Below are 16,665 nucleotides of genomic sequence, written 5' to 3' on the forward strand. Positions count from 1 at the left end.
CATGGCCCCACCAAGCGTGCTTCTGTGCACTGAAATCATCAGGGTGCTGCCCCCCTTCAGAGTTCTCCCGATACCCCATGCCCTAGCTAGTCGTAGAGCATCTACCTCTGACTGTGTTTCTTTAGTACTATCACATATGCAGGAGTCACTACACATATGGAGGGAGTCTGTGGCTGTGCTTAGGAGTGGTGGACAGAAGGTGGTCTCTCTCCGTCTGAGATTCTACAACATTTGAGGATCCACATTGTAGAGTTGAGCCTTGTGTGCTCTGTACCGCTTGGGCCAGGACAGCAGAGATGGCCCGGGTGGCACTGTGCTCTGTCAGCTGTGGGGTTCTGAGTCACTGGGAGCAGAGTGAGGGTCAGGGTGGGTGAAACACACAGGAGAAAGCAGTGCAAGAAGCAGAGCTGCAGATTTATTGCAACAGACGTGGCCCGTGGCCCTGAGGCGCCTCCACCATGCTTGTTCCCATGGGGCCCTGACTCTGTCACCCTGGGGCCGGTCACACCTGCACGCAGTCATGCTTTAGAAGCTGAGTAGTGTTCTTCCAGGGGACTTCAAGGAGCTCAACGTTGCAGGGCAGCTCCAGGGGGTGGTGGGGGCACAGTGGACAAGGAGAGTGAGCTTGGCGCCAGTCTCCTTCTCCTAGCAGCCAACCCCCAGTCTGCCACATCTCTCTGTGACCAAGGGCAATCAATGTCCAGTATAGAGAATGAGAAGGCCCTGTGTAATCCCAAGTCCTTCAGGAAACTTCCACCACAGGGGGACGCTCCAGCCTCTCCCTCCTATACCCCATGCTGGCCTTAGGCTGAGTCAGGATAGGTTTAGCCAGGCCCCTACCTGACTGTACCTGACTGTACCTGACTGTCAAGATGGAAGCCAGGGGGTCTCAAGGCTCTACATGGGATGTGGATATTATCTCTTAATACACCCCTATGGCTGCGGGCTGGTGGTGAGGTCCACATGCACTCCAGAGACTCCGGTCTTCTTGTACCCGGGGTCAATACTTGATGCCAGCTGCCAGCTGGCAACAAGGCAGGTTAGTCAGGGGCACTTGGGAGCCCAGGCTGGTTGCCCATGGCTCTCCCTTTAGCCTTTCCCATTGCCAGTTAAGAATGGTGTTCTGACCTAGGGACTCAGACATGGAGTATGGGGGCTTGGGGGTTCGTGCAGGGAGCTACAGAGGGAACAGTAACTTGGCCCTTGAGGGAAACTGAGGCACCCATGCTCACCTTTCTGAAGCAGGGATAGACATGTGATGAGGAGCACCCACGATGCTTTCTATATTCCTACCTTTCTAAAAGGAGAAACGAGTTATTTCACTCAAGGCTGGAGTCAGTCTTTAAAATTCAGGCATTTTTCGCAGCTGGTAGTGTACGCCTGTAATCCCAGCACTTGGGAGGCAGAGGCAGGCAGATTTCTGAGTTCGAGGCCAGCCTGGTCTACATACAGAGTGAGTTCCAGGACAGCCAGGGCTACACAGAAAAACCCTATCTCAAAAAAACAAAAAACAGGGGCTGGTGAGATGGCTCAGTGGGTAGGAGCACCCGACTGCTCTTCCGAAGGTCCAGAGTTCAAATCCCAGCAACCACATGGTGGCTCACAACCATCTGTAACAAGATCTGACGCCCTCTTCTGGAGTGTCTGAAGACAGCTACAGTGTACTTACATATAATAAATAAATAAATCTTTAAAAAAAACAAAAACAAAAACCAAACAAACAAAAAAAACCCCACAAAATTTAGGCATTTTTCAGTCATACATTTTACATTCATATTTCTTTTTAAAGATACTTATAAATAAACTTATTTTTTTCTTTGAGACGGGGTTTGTCTATGTAACCCTGGCTATCCTAGAACTACGTAGAGCAGGCTGGTCTAGAACTCTCAGAGCTCTACTTCTCCACCTCCTCCTCTGCTTCCTGCCTCTGCCTCCTGAGTGCTGACATTAAAGGTGTTCATTGCCAAGCCTGACTCAAAGATGAGTTTTTATTCCTCTCTTGGTTGTCCCTACATCTAGCATCTCTGCAGGGCCATTGCTGGTGGCCTGACTGTACCTTGCTTTGCACCTTGGAGGTATGTACCCAGTGCAAGTGTTGCAGCCCCCACTGAGGGTATCTGGTCACCACTCCAGGTGGGCGACATACGCTACCTAGACCCAGCCTGGAGTGAGCTCTCCGCATACTCATGTCAGAGAGTTTCTGACTTGTCTCTGATGGTTAGAGGCTCAAATCTTGTTTTGTTTTCATGGTCTGTTTGTCTTGTTTTGATTTTCTGGGGGACTGTCTTACTCCAGAGCCCAGGCTGCCTCTCCAGCTCATGCCGGCATCATGGTCACACACTGCCACACATAGCACTCCTGGGGACGTTATTTTTGGTTTTGCTTTTATCTTATAGTTCTGCAATGTCACCAGTACACACACAGAACAGGGGACAGAACACTTTTGTTCTTGTTCTCTGAGAGGAGAGACCTGGCACGCAGGACTTAACGCATGCTGGGTAACCGTTCTGTGAGTTAGCTACTTCAGAAACCCTGCTCAATTCAATACTTAGTGTCACCAATTTCCCCACCTCTAGGACCAGAAACTGTCACCTGCACTTACAAGCCCCTCCATCATCATTAACCTTCCTTCTCCAAAGATCTGTGGTGACTCACCTTGACTATTGACGTTCCTTTTTTAACCCTTTGGTGTCTGCTTTGGTGTCCACTGCATACAAGCAAGCATAGAGCAATGCTGTGCCCCCAAACCTGTCACTAATTCTTTGCAGAAAGCAGTTCTTTGGTGTCCTTTCTAACTTTACTATCTATCTAGGGATCCCTCAGCAAGGATTTACTTCTGAACATGGATGGAAGCAGATCACTGTGTGGGACTGCGATCCTGGCATCCAGGACCTTAAGGCAGAATTGCCGTGAACTTGAGGCTCACAGTGGATCCCAGGCTAGCCAGGCCCACACAGCAAGGCACAAGCATAAAAATACTAAGAGTAAAAAAAGGCAGTTTGTTTTGAGACAGGGTTTCTCTGTGTAGCTCTGGCTGTACTCATTCTGTAGACCACATTAGCCTTGAACTCAGAGATTTACCTGCCTCTGCCTGTACTGGGATCACATGATTTTGTGTCCATGGACCCAGGCTGAGATTGCTCTGAACTACTGGTCTGGTTCACTTTGCCTGCTGTGGCTCACACTTGGAACCACCAGTCTGTCCAGCAGCGTCTCACAGACTAGGCAGCTGTGAGCGGTTCTTAAAGTCCTGGTGTAGGTATTCAGTAGGTATTCAGTCTCTTACAGGCACAGTCCAAAGAATGGAATTGATGGCTCATGGGGTGTGTCAGTTTTGCAAAATAATACTCAGCTGTTTTCCCAGAGTGCTCATAGCAATTTACTCCCACCAACTGGGATCAGTTCCTGTTGCTCCTTTTGCTCAACACTTGATATTGTCTGACTTGAGGTTTTTGCCATTCTGGTAGGCATTAGGGGCATTTGTTTTTCTGATTTCTAATCAATGTGAACCCTTTCCATACGCTTTCTGTGTGTGTGTTTGTTTGTTTTGTCTTTGTTTTTTGTGGGTTTTTTTTTTTTTTTTTTTTTTGGTTTTTCAAGACAGGGTTTCCTCTGTGTAGCCCTGGCTGCCCTGGAACTCACTCTGTAGACCAGGCTGGTCTCGTACTCAGAGATCCGCCTGCCTCTGCCTCCCAAGTGCTGGGATTAAAGGCGTGCGCCACCACTGCCCGGCCTCCCTTGGGGCTGCCTTTCAGCTCCTCTACCACGTTCCCTATTCTGTTGTCCCCTTTGCTTTTTTCACTACTAGGGACTGAACCCATGGGCTCATGAGTGCTAGGCATCCTACCACACAGCTACATCCCCAGCCTGTGTCCCCGTGTGCATATGTATGTGTGTGGTGAGGAGTGGTTCCTTGCCTAATCATGTGGAGACCAGAGGAGGATGTGAGGCATCGTCCTTTAACGTTTTCCACTCCTCTTACTGAGAGGCTCTCACTGAGCCTGAAGCTGTTTCAGCTAGGCTAGCCGGAGAGAACTTCTTGGATTCTCTCTGCCCTGACACAATGGAGTGATGGAACTAAAGGCACAAGCAACCATGCCTGGTTTTAGGTGGGTGCTACGGATTTGAACTTGGGTCCTCTTGCCTTCACAGCAAGCGTTTAGTTCCTGAGCCATCCCTGCAGACCGTTTGCTTCAGGAGATGTACTCTCATGCACCCTAGACTGGCCTGGAACTTGCTTCGTAGCTAAGGATGACCTTGAACTTCAGGTCTGCATGCTCATATCTCCCGAATTAGTGAGTCCAGGGACCACCTCAAGCAATGTTCCAATTGGGCCAAGTCCCAGACACTTCCTAGACTGCAGCTCTGATATGAATTCTGGGTGGGGATTTTATTGATAAGAATATCTTTACCCACGCTGTGTTCATCTCATTACTCAGGTTTTAAATTAAGTTTCTAGTTTTTTTAGACACCATCTTTTCTTTTTTCCTTTCCTTTCTTTTCTTTTTTTGAGGTAGGGTTCTCTATGTAGCCTTAACTGCCCTGGAACTCTGTAGACCAGGCTGGTCTCAAACTCACAGAGATCCTCCTGCCTCTGCCTCCCAAGTGCTGGCATTAAAGGCATGCGCCCCCACGAGGCAGAACAGAGAGAGACCACCCTATTAATTAACCTTCCCTTTATCAAATGACCATGAGAATTGTCTCATCTCACACCCAGTCCCGTACTGCCATCCTTACCTTCCTGGAGAGTAAACATGCAGAAAAGCATTTCATTTGTATAATCAAGCCATTGTTCAATGATACTTTCTGTTGAAGGAATGACTATCAAGCAGGAACCATTGTTACACAGCACTGTACCTGCTCCCCACAACCCTCACCGTATGAAGCTCAAAAAGCATAGCATGGGTTACATGACACAGGAACACAGGCTCCCACACACTTTGAGCTCCAGTGGCTAGTTTCTTGAAAGTTCAAGGGCAAATTAGCTTTCTAAGCTCCAAATCTCTTACCATTCCAAAATAAAAAATGTAATAAGTGCTTACAAAGATACTAGTTTCAGGGTTGGCTCACAATATGAGCTTGAAAACAATAGAAGTAGGATTTGGCTTTCAAGTTTAACCATTTCCTTCCTTTTCTATGGTAGCTTGGCAAACAGCAAAAGTCCCACCCATTCATTCTTGCCAGACGCTAAGAGCACATGCTATGATGACTGGCAGGTGACCTCTTACCCACATCCCATCCACCCGCTTCCTGGTACCTTTGACTCCCACTGACTTTCCACCAGGTGCTGCCTAGACTGACTGCTGACATCTGGAAGCCTTCAGCCTACCTGGCTCCCAGGAGAAAAAAGCCAACCCACACTCTCTCCCACAATGTTTAGGAATTGGGACACCCAGGGCACCTGCCCAGAGCCCACATGGCTAGGGTGGCTCCCTCTTGGGAGGGGAAATAGAAGGCACCAGTTTCGGTCTGCACTGATAACGAATGAAGTAGACGTGTTCAGCCCTGGGAATACACAACTCCCCAGCCTATCTGCTCTCTGACACAGAACACCAAGTATGAAGGCCACTGATTTTATTAATTTAAAAATCTTTTATAAGGACAGTGACTGTTTTTGCCAAAAAAAGGAAAGGAGCCAAAGGGCATCCAACAGATAGTGAGGGAGAAGGGGGCCAGGAATCCATTCAGGAAAGTTGGTAACTGCTGCCACGGAACTGCAGGGGGAGGTGGAAGGGAAAGGCATGCAAGGGAAACGATCCCAGAAAGATTGAAACGCTGAGGGGAGAGAACTCCCCATAGACCCTGGAGTACATAGGAGGTGAGGGTGACAACAGCCATCTTTTCCTTTATGGAGGACAGGGAGGAGCCCTGCCCTGCTGCAGACTCTGGAAACTGTGCTGTGGCTGGGGTATGAGGGATCCCCAGAGAACACTACAAGAAGGCATCACACCATTCTCGAAGGCACCCAAAGCAGTCCCGGGACTGCTTGGCATTGGCACCACATGTATCCTTCAGCCATTCTCGGAAGAGGTCTTCATCTTTCTTTAGCACCAGAAACTGGCCAAGGACCACATAAGCCTGCAGAATAGAAAAGGGCATGTGGCTAAGTGTCTCATGGGCTAAAGCAACAGGACTGTCCACGCTGATACCACTCCGAAGAGGCCAGATCTCTGAAGCTAGGGAGGGTTAGGTGGTAAATACTTCAGAGGGCAAGGCCATTTTTATTTTGATTAAGACAGGGTTTGTTGCCAGGCAGTGGTGGCGCACGACTTTAATCCCAGCACTTGGGAGGCAGAGACAGGCGGATTTCTGAGTTCGAGGCCAGCCTGGTCTACAGAGTGAGTTCCAGGACAGCCAGGGCTACACAGAGAAACCCTGTCTCGAAAAAAAAAAAAAAAGAAAGACAGGGTTTGTTCCTTTGTTGTCAGGGCTGGCATTAAATCCCACGGGAATCCTCTTAGCTCAACTTCCCAAGTGTTAGGGTCATAAGCACAATCCACTATGCCTAGTTTCATTTTCGTGATATTTAAAACACACAAAAGGGCAGGGGACAGTGAGCCACACCTTTAATCCTAGCACTGAGAAGCCCTGTCTCAACAAAACACAAAAATGAAGGAGGCACCATGCCTCCCCAGGTACCCCCCAAACATGTGTGGGCCTCACTCCCAATCTGCGTGGTACCACCTGTTGCCAACCTTCGCTCCTACCCCTCCCTGGCATTTGCAGCCCCCCCACACCTTGTCAAAGCCCCTTTCCTCCAGCCTCTTGCTCAGGACGTCACCAATCCCGGCCAGGCTCCCCACTGGCTTTTCCCCCATGGGCTCTGCCACGAAGTCTCGGTGCTTTTGGGAGGTTGTCATCGTGATCAGGCTTAACCTGGGAATCCCCCCCGCCAAAAAAAAAAAAAAAAAAAAAAGAAAAGTAGGTTAGGGCTGAAGACCACAAGTCCCAAGGGCAATATCCTACCACAGCTACTGTGGCTGCTCCCTTGAGTCCCCCCAACCCATCCCCGGCTATTCGGAAATTTCCACTTTCCGTGGGTCCTGGTTTTGGGTATATTGGATATATCAGCTTGCACTAGCTGGTGGCGCACCTAAGGCAACAGAGCGACTCCCAGACTCAGTAGTCAAGGTCCGCCCTGAAGCCCTCACAGCCCGCGACCCTGGCTACACAGACACTGACCCCGTTGGGAACTAACACGTGGTAGGAACAGCACGCGGCTCTCGCCAGCCTCGCCGCCCTCACTCGGGCTGCCGGCCTCTTCCACGCCTCTCAGGTCCCGCAGGCCCCGCCCTGAGGCCCCGCCCCGCTCCGAGCGCCCCGCCCCCTCCACGCGCCGCCACCCGGACACACCGCGCATCGCCCCTCCCGCAGACTCGGGCTGCCCCGCTGCAAAGGCGCGCCTCCGCGATGGATTCCCCTCCCTCCCGCCTCTGCGCGCCGCCACCGCACGCCAGCCGGAGCACCACTCCGCTTCTCACGCTCACCGGAGGCTCCGGCTCTGGTAACGGCTCCTCGCGCCACTCGGCCGCTCCCGCCCAGACCTCAAGCTACGAGACGGTTCCTCGACTTCCGCTTCCGGGTCGTTTTATGCGCGACCTTCAAAACTAATCCCCAAACTGGGCAGGTCTAGCTACCCGGAGCCATAGAGTTGACGCGCAATCGCCAGCCGCGGCGCCCACGGGGGTCGCTGTTTTCCGGTTCCTCTCAAGAAGCCATCCGGCTTTCGATGGCTTTTGTTTCTCCAGCGGCCCTTCCGGTCTGTGGGATCGAGACCTCCGAGGAGAATGCGTTTTCCTGCCCCGCACTCGGAACTTAGGCTTGCCTCACTTGATGGAGGGAAGAGTTAAAGGGACGGACGAAGAGGGGGCGGGAAATCCGGAGGACCTCTGAGCGCCCCGGAATCGCAATTCCCGGCGCGGTTTCCTCAGGTCTGTCACCTCAGACCGGCAGACGGGAGGGAGGAACAACGGAGGATTGGGGCCGAGCGTCCAGACCGGCGTTACCGTCGGGGCCACCTGCAGGTCACAGTTGTTTGCTCTTTGGTCCCTCGCTGTCGAGGCGCGTCGTGGACGAGCTACTGTCGCCGTCAACCTGGAAAGCGGAGCGTGCTGGTGTGGCGCCGAGCGGGTGAGTTCCGTGGGCAGCTCTCGTGCTGGGCGCCGCGTCGGTCGCTCCGTGCCTGGGATGTGTCGGGAGGCCGTCGTTGTGTGGCTCTCCTGCCTTGGGTGTTGAAGCCTGTGGCGGAACGCAGCTCACCTTAGATTTCGCTCAGAGAGCTTGGCGGGATGACCGATCGGCCTGGGAGGGGGAGGCGTCGCCGTCCTAACAGGACTGAGACGTAGGACTCAGGGCTTGCCCTGTGCTGGGTAGTTTCCGTGATCTCGCCGATTTACTTAGTTTTTCTTTGTTATTGAGAGGGCCGGCCCCGTGCTCCGTGGGTTGGGATTAGTGTTGAGATCGAAGGCTTGAGCCACCCTGACGTCTCAGCTGACACTATAAAACCTGTGTTTCCTGGTTTGGTTTGTTTTTTTTTTAAAGATGTCCCCCATGGGTGGTGTTGTGAGTGCCCTCGGAAGCCAGAAGAGGGCGGTGGATGCCCTTGAATTGGAGTTAAAGGTGGTTGTGAACCATCTGATGTGGGTGCTGGCTCATAGGACATCTCCCTGGCCCTTGAAGGTCCTGCTTGTTTGTTTTTGGTTTACGGTCTCCCTATGTAGACTAGGTTGGCCCAGGACTCAACAAATTTCTGCCTACCTCTCCCTCCCAAGTGCTAAGAATAAAGATATACACCAGCACCTGGCTAAGTCTGTGATTTGTCTTTCAATGATTTCATTCATGTTTTATGTGTATTAGTGTTTTTACCTGCATGTGTGTCTCAAAAGAGGGCGTTGAATCCCCTGTGGCTGGAAACCATACCTGGTTCTCTGCCAGAGCAGCAAGTCCTGCTGTCCCCTAAAGTGCATGTTTTTAACAGGGCGAGGTGGCACTTTTTCGTATAAGGCTGCTTCTCTTGAAAGCAGTCCTGGCTTCTAAGGCTGGCATCCAAATAATTCTGGAAGAAGAACTGACAGTCTGTGCACCCTAACAACCCTGGACAGAAACCAGCATGTCTCAGGCCAGCAAGAGGAAGCATGTGGTGCAGGAGGTGCTGGGGGAGCACATGGTGCCTTCTGACCACCAGCAAATAGTGAAAGTGAGTGCCGCCTGTCTCGGGCTTCCCGTCCTCCTCCCAATGCTCCCATTGCACCGCTGGGTGTGGAAAGGGAAGGCTCAGTGCAGGTCGGAGCATGCTTGATTTAACTGATGAAGTGGCTAGTTCTCGCTTTTTCCTGGACCAGGTCCTCAGGACTCCTGGGAACAATCTGCATGAGGTGGAAACAGCACAGGGGCAGCGCTTCCTGGTGAGCATGCCCTCCAAATACCGCAAGAACATCTGGATCAAGAGAGGTTAGAAGCATCCCTTCACAGTACGGAACCATGGCCTTGACTTCCTTCTCCATAACAGGAGTGGCTTTATCCTTTATCATCTACAGGGGATTTCCTCATTGTTGACCCTATTGAAGAAGGAGAAAAAGTGAAGGCTGAGATCTCTTTTGTGCTCTGCAAGAACCATGTCCGCTCTCTACAGAAGGAGGGTCACTGGTAGGATGGTCTTCCTCAGCCACCCTCTGGCTTCTGGGGAGAGATTATCCTAGCTAGGGAGGGGGAGGGGAAGGAGAAAGTTACGCCGTCCCAGGAGGAACATTTGGAAACAGCTGTTTCACTGAGAGGGTTCTCTCTGCTCTCTAACCTGGCTCTTCTCTTGTCACAGGCCTGAGGCCTTCTCTGAGGTAGCTGAGAAACAGAACAATATGAACAGGTAAGGAGCAAGCCCCCAGCCCAGGGAAGACAAGAAATGCAAGTTCACACCTTGGTGCCTCAAGGAGAAAAGGGAGCCTGCTTTTCTTGTTTAGAGAACTGCGGCACATATAATAGAATGGGTGGTTATGAGTGTGGCAGGAAGGTCACATGTTAAAATGCTGGCTTGGCTACTTAATAAGCAAGTGACTTTAGATGCATTTTTTAGTATCGTAAGAAGGTTCTTAATTGGATGTGATTGGACATGCCCGCAGTTCTAGATCAGGAGTTTGAGACCAGCATGGTCTACTCATAATAGGTTCAAAGCCAACCTAGGGTACAGGAAACCTTTTCTCAAAAACAAACAAGAGTTCATCTAAGACAGAGTTATACAGAGAGTAAGATTGCTTGGTGCAGCAGTCCTCACCTGTGGGTCGAGACCCCTTTGAAGGTCACGTGTCAGATACTTAAATTATTATTCATAAAAGTAGCAAAATTACAGTTATAAAGGAGCAATGGAATAATTTTATGGTTGGGGTCACCACGTGAAGAGCTGTTAAAGGGTCACAGCATTAGGAAGCTGTCGGTACATCAGCTGTTAGGAAATGTGAGCATGCTAGGTGTCAGTGTGCTAGTAGGGTTGCTTCCTCACTGAACCCGATGAAGGGCTGCCTGGAGGCAATCCTGAGTCTGTTTCTTTGACTGGATTTCCCTATTTGCTGTTTCTCTAGAAAAAGCCTCTCCCAGAATTTTTTTTTTTTTGGCTTCTGTTTGTTCTTGAGTCAGGATCTCATGTGGCCTAGACTGTCCTCAGACTCAACCATCTTCTGCTTTAGCCATCTAAATACTAGGCATGTGCCACTACATAAGGGTTTGGGGCTCTTGGATTTTCAGAAACCTGTCAGATTCTGATTGTATAGTTGATGGTCCTGGTTTTGGGGCTCTAAATGAATAGATCTGGTTTCCCCGGAAGATGTCACCTATTCTTTCCTCCTGTTCCCACAGAGAGAGTCAACCAGAACTCCCTGCTGAGCCACAGCTGTCAGGAGAAGGGTCAAGTTCTGAAGATGATTCTGACCTCTTTGTCAACACCAATCACAGACAGTATCATGAGAGTGAGGAGGAGAGTGAAGAAGACGAGGAGGAGGAGGAGGAGGCAGCCTGAGCCCCAGGACCCACTTCTCTATTTGCTCAGGGACTACCCCTTGGCTTTTCTGGGCTTGGACATCCCCAGGGTGCCCTGCAGATCTTTTCCTTTGGATGAGGACAAAGATGGCCCCTTTCTGAACTGACCTAAAAGAATTAAACCCCTGGTGGGTGATGACTTACACTGGTGTCTGAGTGGCTCTCTGTGGAGGGAAGCTCATGGTGAAGTCTCTTCGGTGGTGGAAGCCTTGGTCACGTATGAGGAGAATGGAAAGGAAATGGTTTGGCCTAACTCTGCTGCATGTGTCTGGTTCACAGTACCTCTCTGTACACTTTATGCCTCGCTCTACACTGTGCCTTACTGGGTCTTCTTCATACCTGCTTTCGTTTAGTCGTGATTCCAATAGTTAAGCTTGTTGCCTAGGACCTAGTACTCACTTGCCTCTTAAGCACAGCTGAGGACAAACCTCTTGGTGCCTTGTTGTCCCTTATTGCAACAGTGCATACTACCTGCTGCCATACAAACAACACCCATGCACCCTGTCTCTCTTCACCTTAGGCACCTGTCATTTCCAGAATGTGTCTGTGGTCAGGATAACCTCCTTACCGTCTCATGTTTTTTTAATTTTTCCAATTTCCTCAGGGTATAAATTTCCTGTAATCTTGAGATGGTCTGTAACGTAGGTTTGCTTGGGAATCACTGTATAGCCTAGGCTGACCAACTCAATGGCTGTCCTGCCCACAGGCATGAACCTGTGGGGCTCCTAACCTTTTATTAGAGGCTATTGCAACGCCCTTACCCCTTGTACCTCAGCATCAAAAGGCTGATCGTGGCAACTCAGACCTCTGCTCATGACTGCCTCCATTCATTTACTCACTCTCATTGCCTTAGTTCACAGATCCTTCAGTAGCCCAGGTACTCACTAAACTTCGAGCTTCTGTGAACTGTGTCTGTCCTCGCTTGTTGGAAGGCTTTTGCTTCTGGCTATACACTGCTAGCATTAACCCAGCCCCTGCTGAATACCATTGAAATTGACCTCTCAGCTCAGTATTGCCCCTGCTGGTCATTTGCTCCATCCCACAGTGGAACTCTTCAACCCTGTTGCCCACTCCTAATGTGTGTGTGTGTGTGTGTGTGTGTGTGTGTGTGTGTGTGTTTTCCGTGTGCACTTGTACTAATGGAACTTCTACTTTGGAGCCTTTCTGAGGGATTTTGTTTTTCTGTTGTGGGTAGTTGGTTGAGTGTGGAGGCATGTATTAGCTTCATATGCTATATAGAATCTCTTATTTTTGAACAAATCTTATGATCATACCCTCTCTGGCTTTCATTTATGTCCGTCATGTTTGCTTTTTGTGATAGTAAATGTATACTTGGGTATACACATGTATAAAATACAGATGTATATACATGGAAAAATAAACTAGATGGGTTAAAGATGAACCTATCTTTAACTTCTCTGAATTTTTTTTATGAAGAGTTTTTTTTTTTTGTTTTTGTTTTTCGAGACAGGGTTTTTCTGTTCTTTTTTGTTTTTGTTTAGTACTGAGCCTTGAGCACTTGGCATGGTAGACTGGTGTTCTTTTGGTTTGGTTTGGTTTTTTGAGACAGGGTTTCTCTGTGTAGCCCTGGCTGTCCTGGAACTCACTCTGTAGACCAGGCTGGCCTCTAACTCTAGACTGGTGTTCTTAACAAGCTAGATCTACAGCTTTTTGCTGTCATTTATGGGAAATAGAGAACTAACTTTAACTAGAGAAATAGCCACTTGCCCCTAACTCACTCATTAAAGGGCTCGTTCTTTTCTCATTGATACACCTTTTACCTTTTTTAGATGCAGACAGGTACAGTTAGTGCGCTCCTCTAATCCCAACCCCAGCACTTGGGAGGCAAAGGCAGGCAGGGCTCTTGAGTTCTAGGTCAGCCAGAGCTGTAGAGTGAGTTCCTGTTCAAAAACAAAAAGCAGGCGAAGCACTGTGGAGGCAGAGGCAGGGTGACCTCTTGAATTTGAGGCCAGCCTGCTCTACATAGTTTTAGGACAGCCAATGCTACATAGAGAGATTATGCCCCACCCCAACCCCACCCCCCCAAAATAATCCTAACCAGTTGTGGCACCTATCTGTAATCCTACTTGGGAAGGTAAAGAGAGAGGATCAAGACATTCCCACATCTGGACTACACAAGACTGTCTAAAAACATTTCTACAATAAGGATCTTTTAGTATTCCAAATCTGCCCTGTGGGTCTTTGTATTTACACTACATATTACAGTACACTTGCTACCTCATAGTTCCCTGACTCCATCGTCCTGAGGCTATCTCAGATTTCCTCATTACATAAGAACTTTAGGATCAACTTGATTGATTTCATTGAATAGTCCTCTTGGCATGGCCAATGAAATGGTTCAGTAGGTACACACTTGCTGCCAAACCTGAGGAACGTGTTCAAACTCCAGGTTCCAAATGTTGGAAGAAGAGAACCAACTCCTGAAAGTTGTTCTCTGACCTCCACAAAAGTTCTTAGACCTCTCCCTACACACACCCGTCTTCCCCAGTTCTGAGATAATGAACATGCACTACCAGCTTAAGGTTTTATTGTTGTGAAGAGACACCATGACCAAGGCAACTCTAAAGGAAAAACTACCATCATGGTGGGAAGCATGGCATGCAGGCAGGCATGTTGCTGGGGAAGGAGCAGAGCGGTCTACATCTTAATCCAAAGGCAACAGCAGGAGATTGTGCCACACTGGGCATAGCTTGATCATAGGAGACTGCCCCCACAGGGACACACTTTCTCCAAGGCGACACCTCCTAATAGTGCCACTCCCCATAGTCAAGCATTCAAACAGGAGTCTGGGGGTGGCAGGGGTTCCTATTCAAACGCGTGCACACACACACACACACACACATGCACTTGTTCATGCATGCATGTACTGTGGCACGTGTGTGGAGGTCAGAGGATAACTCTCCTCCTATCATGAATTCCAGACATCAAATTCAGGTTGTCAGGTTTGTGGGGCGTGCATGCTTATCCACTTCTTGCCAGCCCGGTTGTGGTTTTGTTTTTTGTTTTGTTGTTTTGAAATAAGGTCTCAAAAAAGGGGTGGTGGGGATGACCACCATCGTAATATTTCTTTCAAAGACACACCCCAGAGATCTTTTTTACTACACTCTTTTTATTATGTATTTTTATTATTTTAAGATATTCTATTTTAACCTTTAGTATTGGGGGACATGAAGGCTGAGGCAGGTGCATCTCTGAGTTTGAGGCCAGCCTGGTATACATGGTTCTACCACAGCACGGCTATGTAGAGAAACCCTATATCAAAAAAAAAAAAGCTTTTTTTACTTTTATTATTTTAAACCGAGTGTGTGCTCATGGGTTTGTGAGTGCTGTGCCCACTGAAGCCAGAGGCATGGATCCCCTGGAGCTAGAGTTACAGGTGGTTGTGAGCTGCCAGACCTGGGTACTAGGAACAGAAATTGAGTCCTTTGCAAGAGCAGTAAGTGTTCTTAACCTCTCCAGCAACCTTTATTATTTTTAATTTTTTTTCATGATTTCTATGTTGCCTGACTGGCTTTTGTGGTGGTTTGAATAGATTTGGCCCCTATAGACTCATGTGTTTCAATGCTTGGCCATAAGGAGTGGCACTATTACAAGGTTTGGTCTTGTGGAGGAAGTGTTTCACTGTGTAAGAGAGCTTTGATGTCTCCTATGCTCAAGCTCTGCCCAGTGTGAAATCAGAGCCACCTCCTGGCTGCATGTGGAGGACAGTCCCCTCCTGCTGCCTATGAATCAAGATGTAGAACTCTTGGCTCCTTCAGCACCATGTCTGCCTGCATGCTGCCATGCTTCCTGCCAAGGTGACAATGGACTGAAACTATAAGCCAGCCCCAATGTTTTCCTGTATAAGAGTTGCCTTGGTCATAGTGTCTGTTCACCGCGTCAAAACCCTAACTAAGCCTTTATTATTATCTAGTTGTATGTATTTATACAATCAGACACTGTGTGGAGGTCTGTGAATATAAGCGCCTGCATTAGGGGCAGAGAGAGATCTTGCAAGTATTTTGGGCCCAACAAGAAAAGTAATTATTATGATTACCAGTTCTAATATAAAGAAAAGAACCTAGGAAATCCCTTCATTAATGCCTTCAATGGGATTCTCTAAAACACCTGCTTTGTTTTAATCTTACTGGGTAACCACGAGTTACCACACACTAGAAACCTTTGTTCCCCACTCAGGCTGGTGACAGGTTCTTAACACTGGATCTTATCAGTGTACTCTGCTCTAGTAATTCCTGTATGAGAAGTGTGCTCTCTTCTCCTTGTGTGCTGATGGCTCCAACTGCATGAGGCACTCGCACCCCCACTCCTGTGATATAGTACAAGCAGTTTCTGCTGACTCTTCAGCCAGCAAGCACATATGGAAGGTGGCCACAACAAGCGCACCCACACAGCAAGGCAGCTTTGCGATGGCTGCAGGACCCTGTCTTCCCACTCAAAGTACCTCCACTTTAGAGTCGAGTGTCCCAGTGGCAACTGAAACTCTGGTGGGTCACTGCTGGACTTTCAAATGGAGTCATCCTCAAAACAGTGGCAATTCCCACAAGCCTTTGCTCCCAACTTTCCGTAGATAGGAGGGCAAAAACAGAAGCACCGCCTGCCCTGAGAAACGGACAGGAGCATCTCTCTGTGGGGAGAGTTGCTTATAGAACATCGAGGCACCCTTGGAACAGACCGGGAGGGAAAGGTGGCTCCTGGTTCTTTGGAAATGGAGTCCTGGAATGTAGCAAACTTTGGACTTTAAGGAGTTCGGCTCAGGGTCAAAGGGTCAGCTTCCTTCAGTGTTTTAAGCAATAGTCTAGACACTTTTATCAGTGCCTGGGAGTAATGATGGCCATAGCTTGGGCTTGTGCATGCTCTGAAAAACTTAGCTTACCAGGTCATAGGTCAAGGCACAGAAAGCAAGGAGTGGAGGCCCTACAGCTTTCACAGGTTCCACACTGTGGAATGTGTCCACTGAGGCAGCAGCAGCACCATCCCCCCACCCCCGTTTACAAGCTAGAGAAGCATGGGGTGGAGTGCATTGTGGGGAGTGGTTGGGGACCTGCCATGGTCTTTCATTTAAATGTGCCCACACTGAAAGGCAGAGAACTGTGGCTAGGCATGTTCCCTAAAACCTTGCTCTGGGCAATGCTCTCCCTTCATTTGCCCTCTGAGGGTTCACTGAAACAGGTGAAGGACAGGAGAGTTCAGTGCTGCCATCTCCCCAGGGCGTCCTTCCAGCCTTCAGAGGGTCTCCTGGCAAGAGCCGGGAGCTTACAGCTTTCAGACAGCCCTGCTTCCACTCTGAAGCCTTCATGGGCCTTCCTCTTCTGTGTGATTTCTGGCCAATTCTGCCCCAGACTCAGAGCAGGGTCTGTCTTCTCAGTCACTCACAACTCTGGCCACACTTGTCTTGCTCTGTGGTCCTTAGCAAGCAGTCCTGACCACCTACCTTCCATCTCTTGCTTTTCACTGTGACCAGAACTGACATCAGCCATTTTGCCTGACATCTCCAGAGGTAGAGCTCACATCAGCACAGGACTTTTTGCTTCTCTGCTTCCCCAGAGAAGGCAGGTCTGTACACGGGCAGTGTGTACAGGTGCTCACCCAGGGGAGAAGTGGGGAGGAAATGAGAAGGCC

The 16,665-nt window shown here is 49.3% G+C and overlaps 2 protein-coding genes across 6 annotated transcripts; one reads left to right on the forward strand and one right to left on the reverse strand.

Moving 5' to 3' along the window:
- Window positions 1-5,552: 5,552 nt before the first annotated feature.
- Window positions 5,553-7,796, reverse strand: Banf1 (BAF nuclear assembly factor 1). Of its 4 annotated transcripts, none has more exons than NM_011793.3 (3): window positions 7,488-7,796; window positions 6,738-6,876; window positions 5,553-6,078 (listed from the first exon to the last, which is right to left on the reverse strand). In NM_011793.3, the coding sequence occupies exons 2-3, from the start codon at window positions 6,858-6,860 to the stop codon at window positions 5,932-5,934; spliced, it is 270 nt and encodes an 89-aa protein (NP_035923.1). In that variant the 5' UTR covers window positions 6,861-6,876; window positions 7,488-7,796; the 3' UTR covers window positions 5,553-5,931. The 4 variants fall into 4 exon arrangements, 3 of the variants coding, with proteins under 3 accessions (NP_035923.1, NP_001273537.1, NP_001033320.1); NM_001286608.1 differs by having other exon boundaries at window positions 7,354-7,796; NM_001038231.2 differs by lacking the exon at window positions 7,488-7,796 and adding an exon at window positions 7,183-7,283.
- Window positions 7,733-12,438, forward strand: Eif1ad (eukaryotic translation initiation factor 1A domain containing). 2 transcript variants are annotated; one of them, NM_027236.2, is made up of 6 exons: window positions 7,733-8,130; window positions 8,978-9,196; window positions 9,342-9,450; window positions 9,537-9,645; window positions 9,815-9,862; window positions 10,846-12,431. In NM_027236.2, exons 2-6 carry the CDS (start codon window positions 9,110-9,112, stop codon window positions 11,003-11,005), a joined length of 513 nt encoding a protein of 170 aa, NP_081512.1. In that variant the 5' UTR covers window positions 7,733-8,130; window positions 8,978-9,109; the 3' UTR covers window positions 11,006-12,431. The 2 variants fall into 2 exon arrangements, with proteins under 2 accessions (NP_081512.1, XP_030106933.1); XM_030251073.1 differs by having other exon boundaries at window positions 8,041-8,130; window positions 8,542-9,196; window positions 10,846-12,438.
- The last annotated feature ends 4,227 nt before the right edge of the window (window positions 12,439-16,665 follow it).

This window comes from Mus musculus, chromosome 19, assembly GCF_000001635.26.
Source record: "Mus musculus strain C57BL/6J chromosome 19, GRCm38.p6 C57BL/6J".
NCBI lineage: Eukaryota > Metazoa > Chordata > Mammalia > Rodentia > Muridae > Mus > Mus musculus.

Excerpts from the sequence above, each read along its gene's own strand:
- Eif1ad (NM_027236.2), top strand. The coding sequence starts at position 9,110 with ATGTCTCAGGCCAGCAAGAGGAAGCATGTGGTGCAGGAGGTGCTGGGG. Across the intron at positions 9,451-9,536 it reads GAACATCTGGATCAAGAGAG|GGGATTTCCTCATTGTTGAC; the intron begins GTTAGAAGCATC and ends TATCATCTACAG. Across the intron at positions 9,863-10,845 it reads AAACAGAACAATATGAACAG|AGAGAGTCAACCAGAACTCC; the intron begins GTAAGGAGCAAG and ends CTGTTCCCACAG.
- Banf1 (NM_011793.3), bottom strand. The coding sequence starts at position 6,860 with ATGACAACCTCCCAAAAGCACCGAGACTTCGTGGCAGAGCCCATGGGG. Across the intron at positions 6,079-6,737 it reads AGGAAAGGGGCTTTGACAAG|GCTTATGTGGTCCTTGGCCA; the intron begins GTGTGGGGGGGC and ends TCTATTCTGCAG.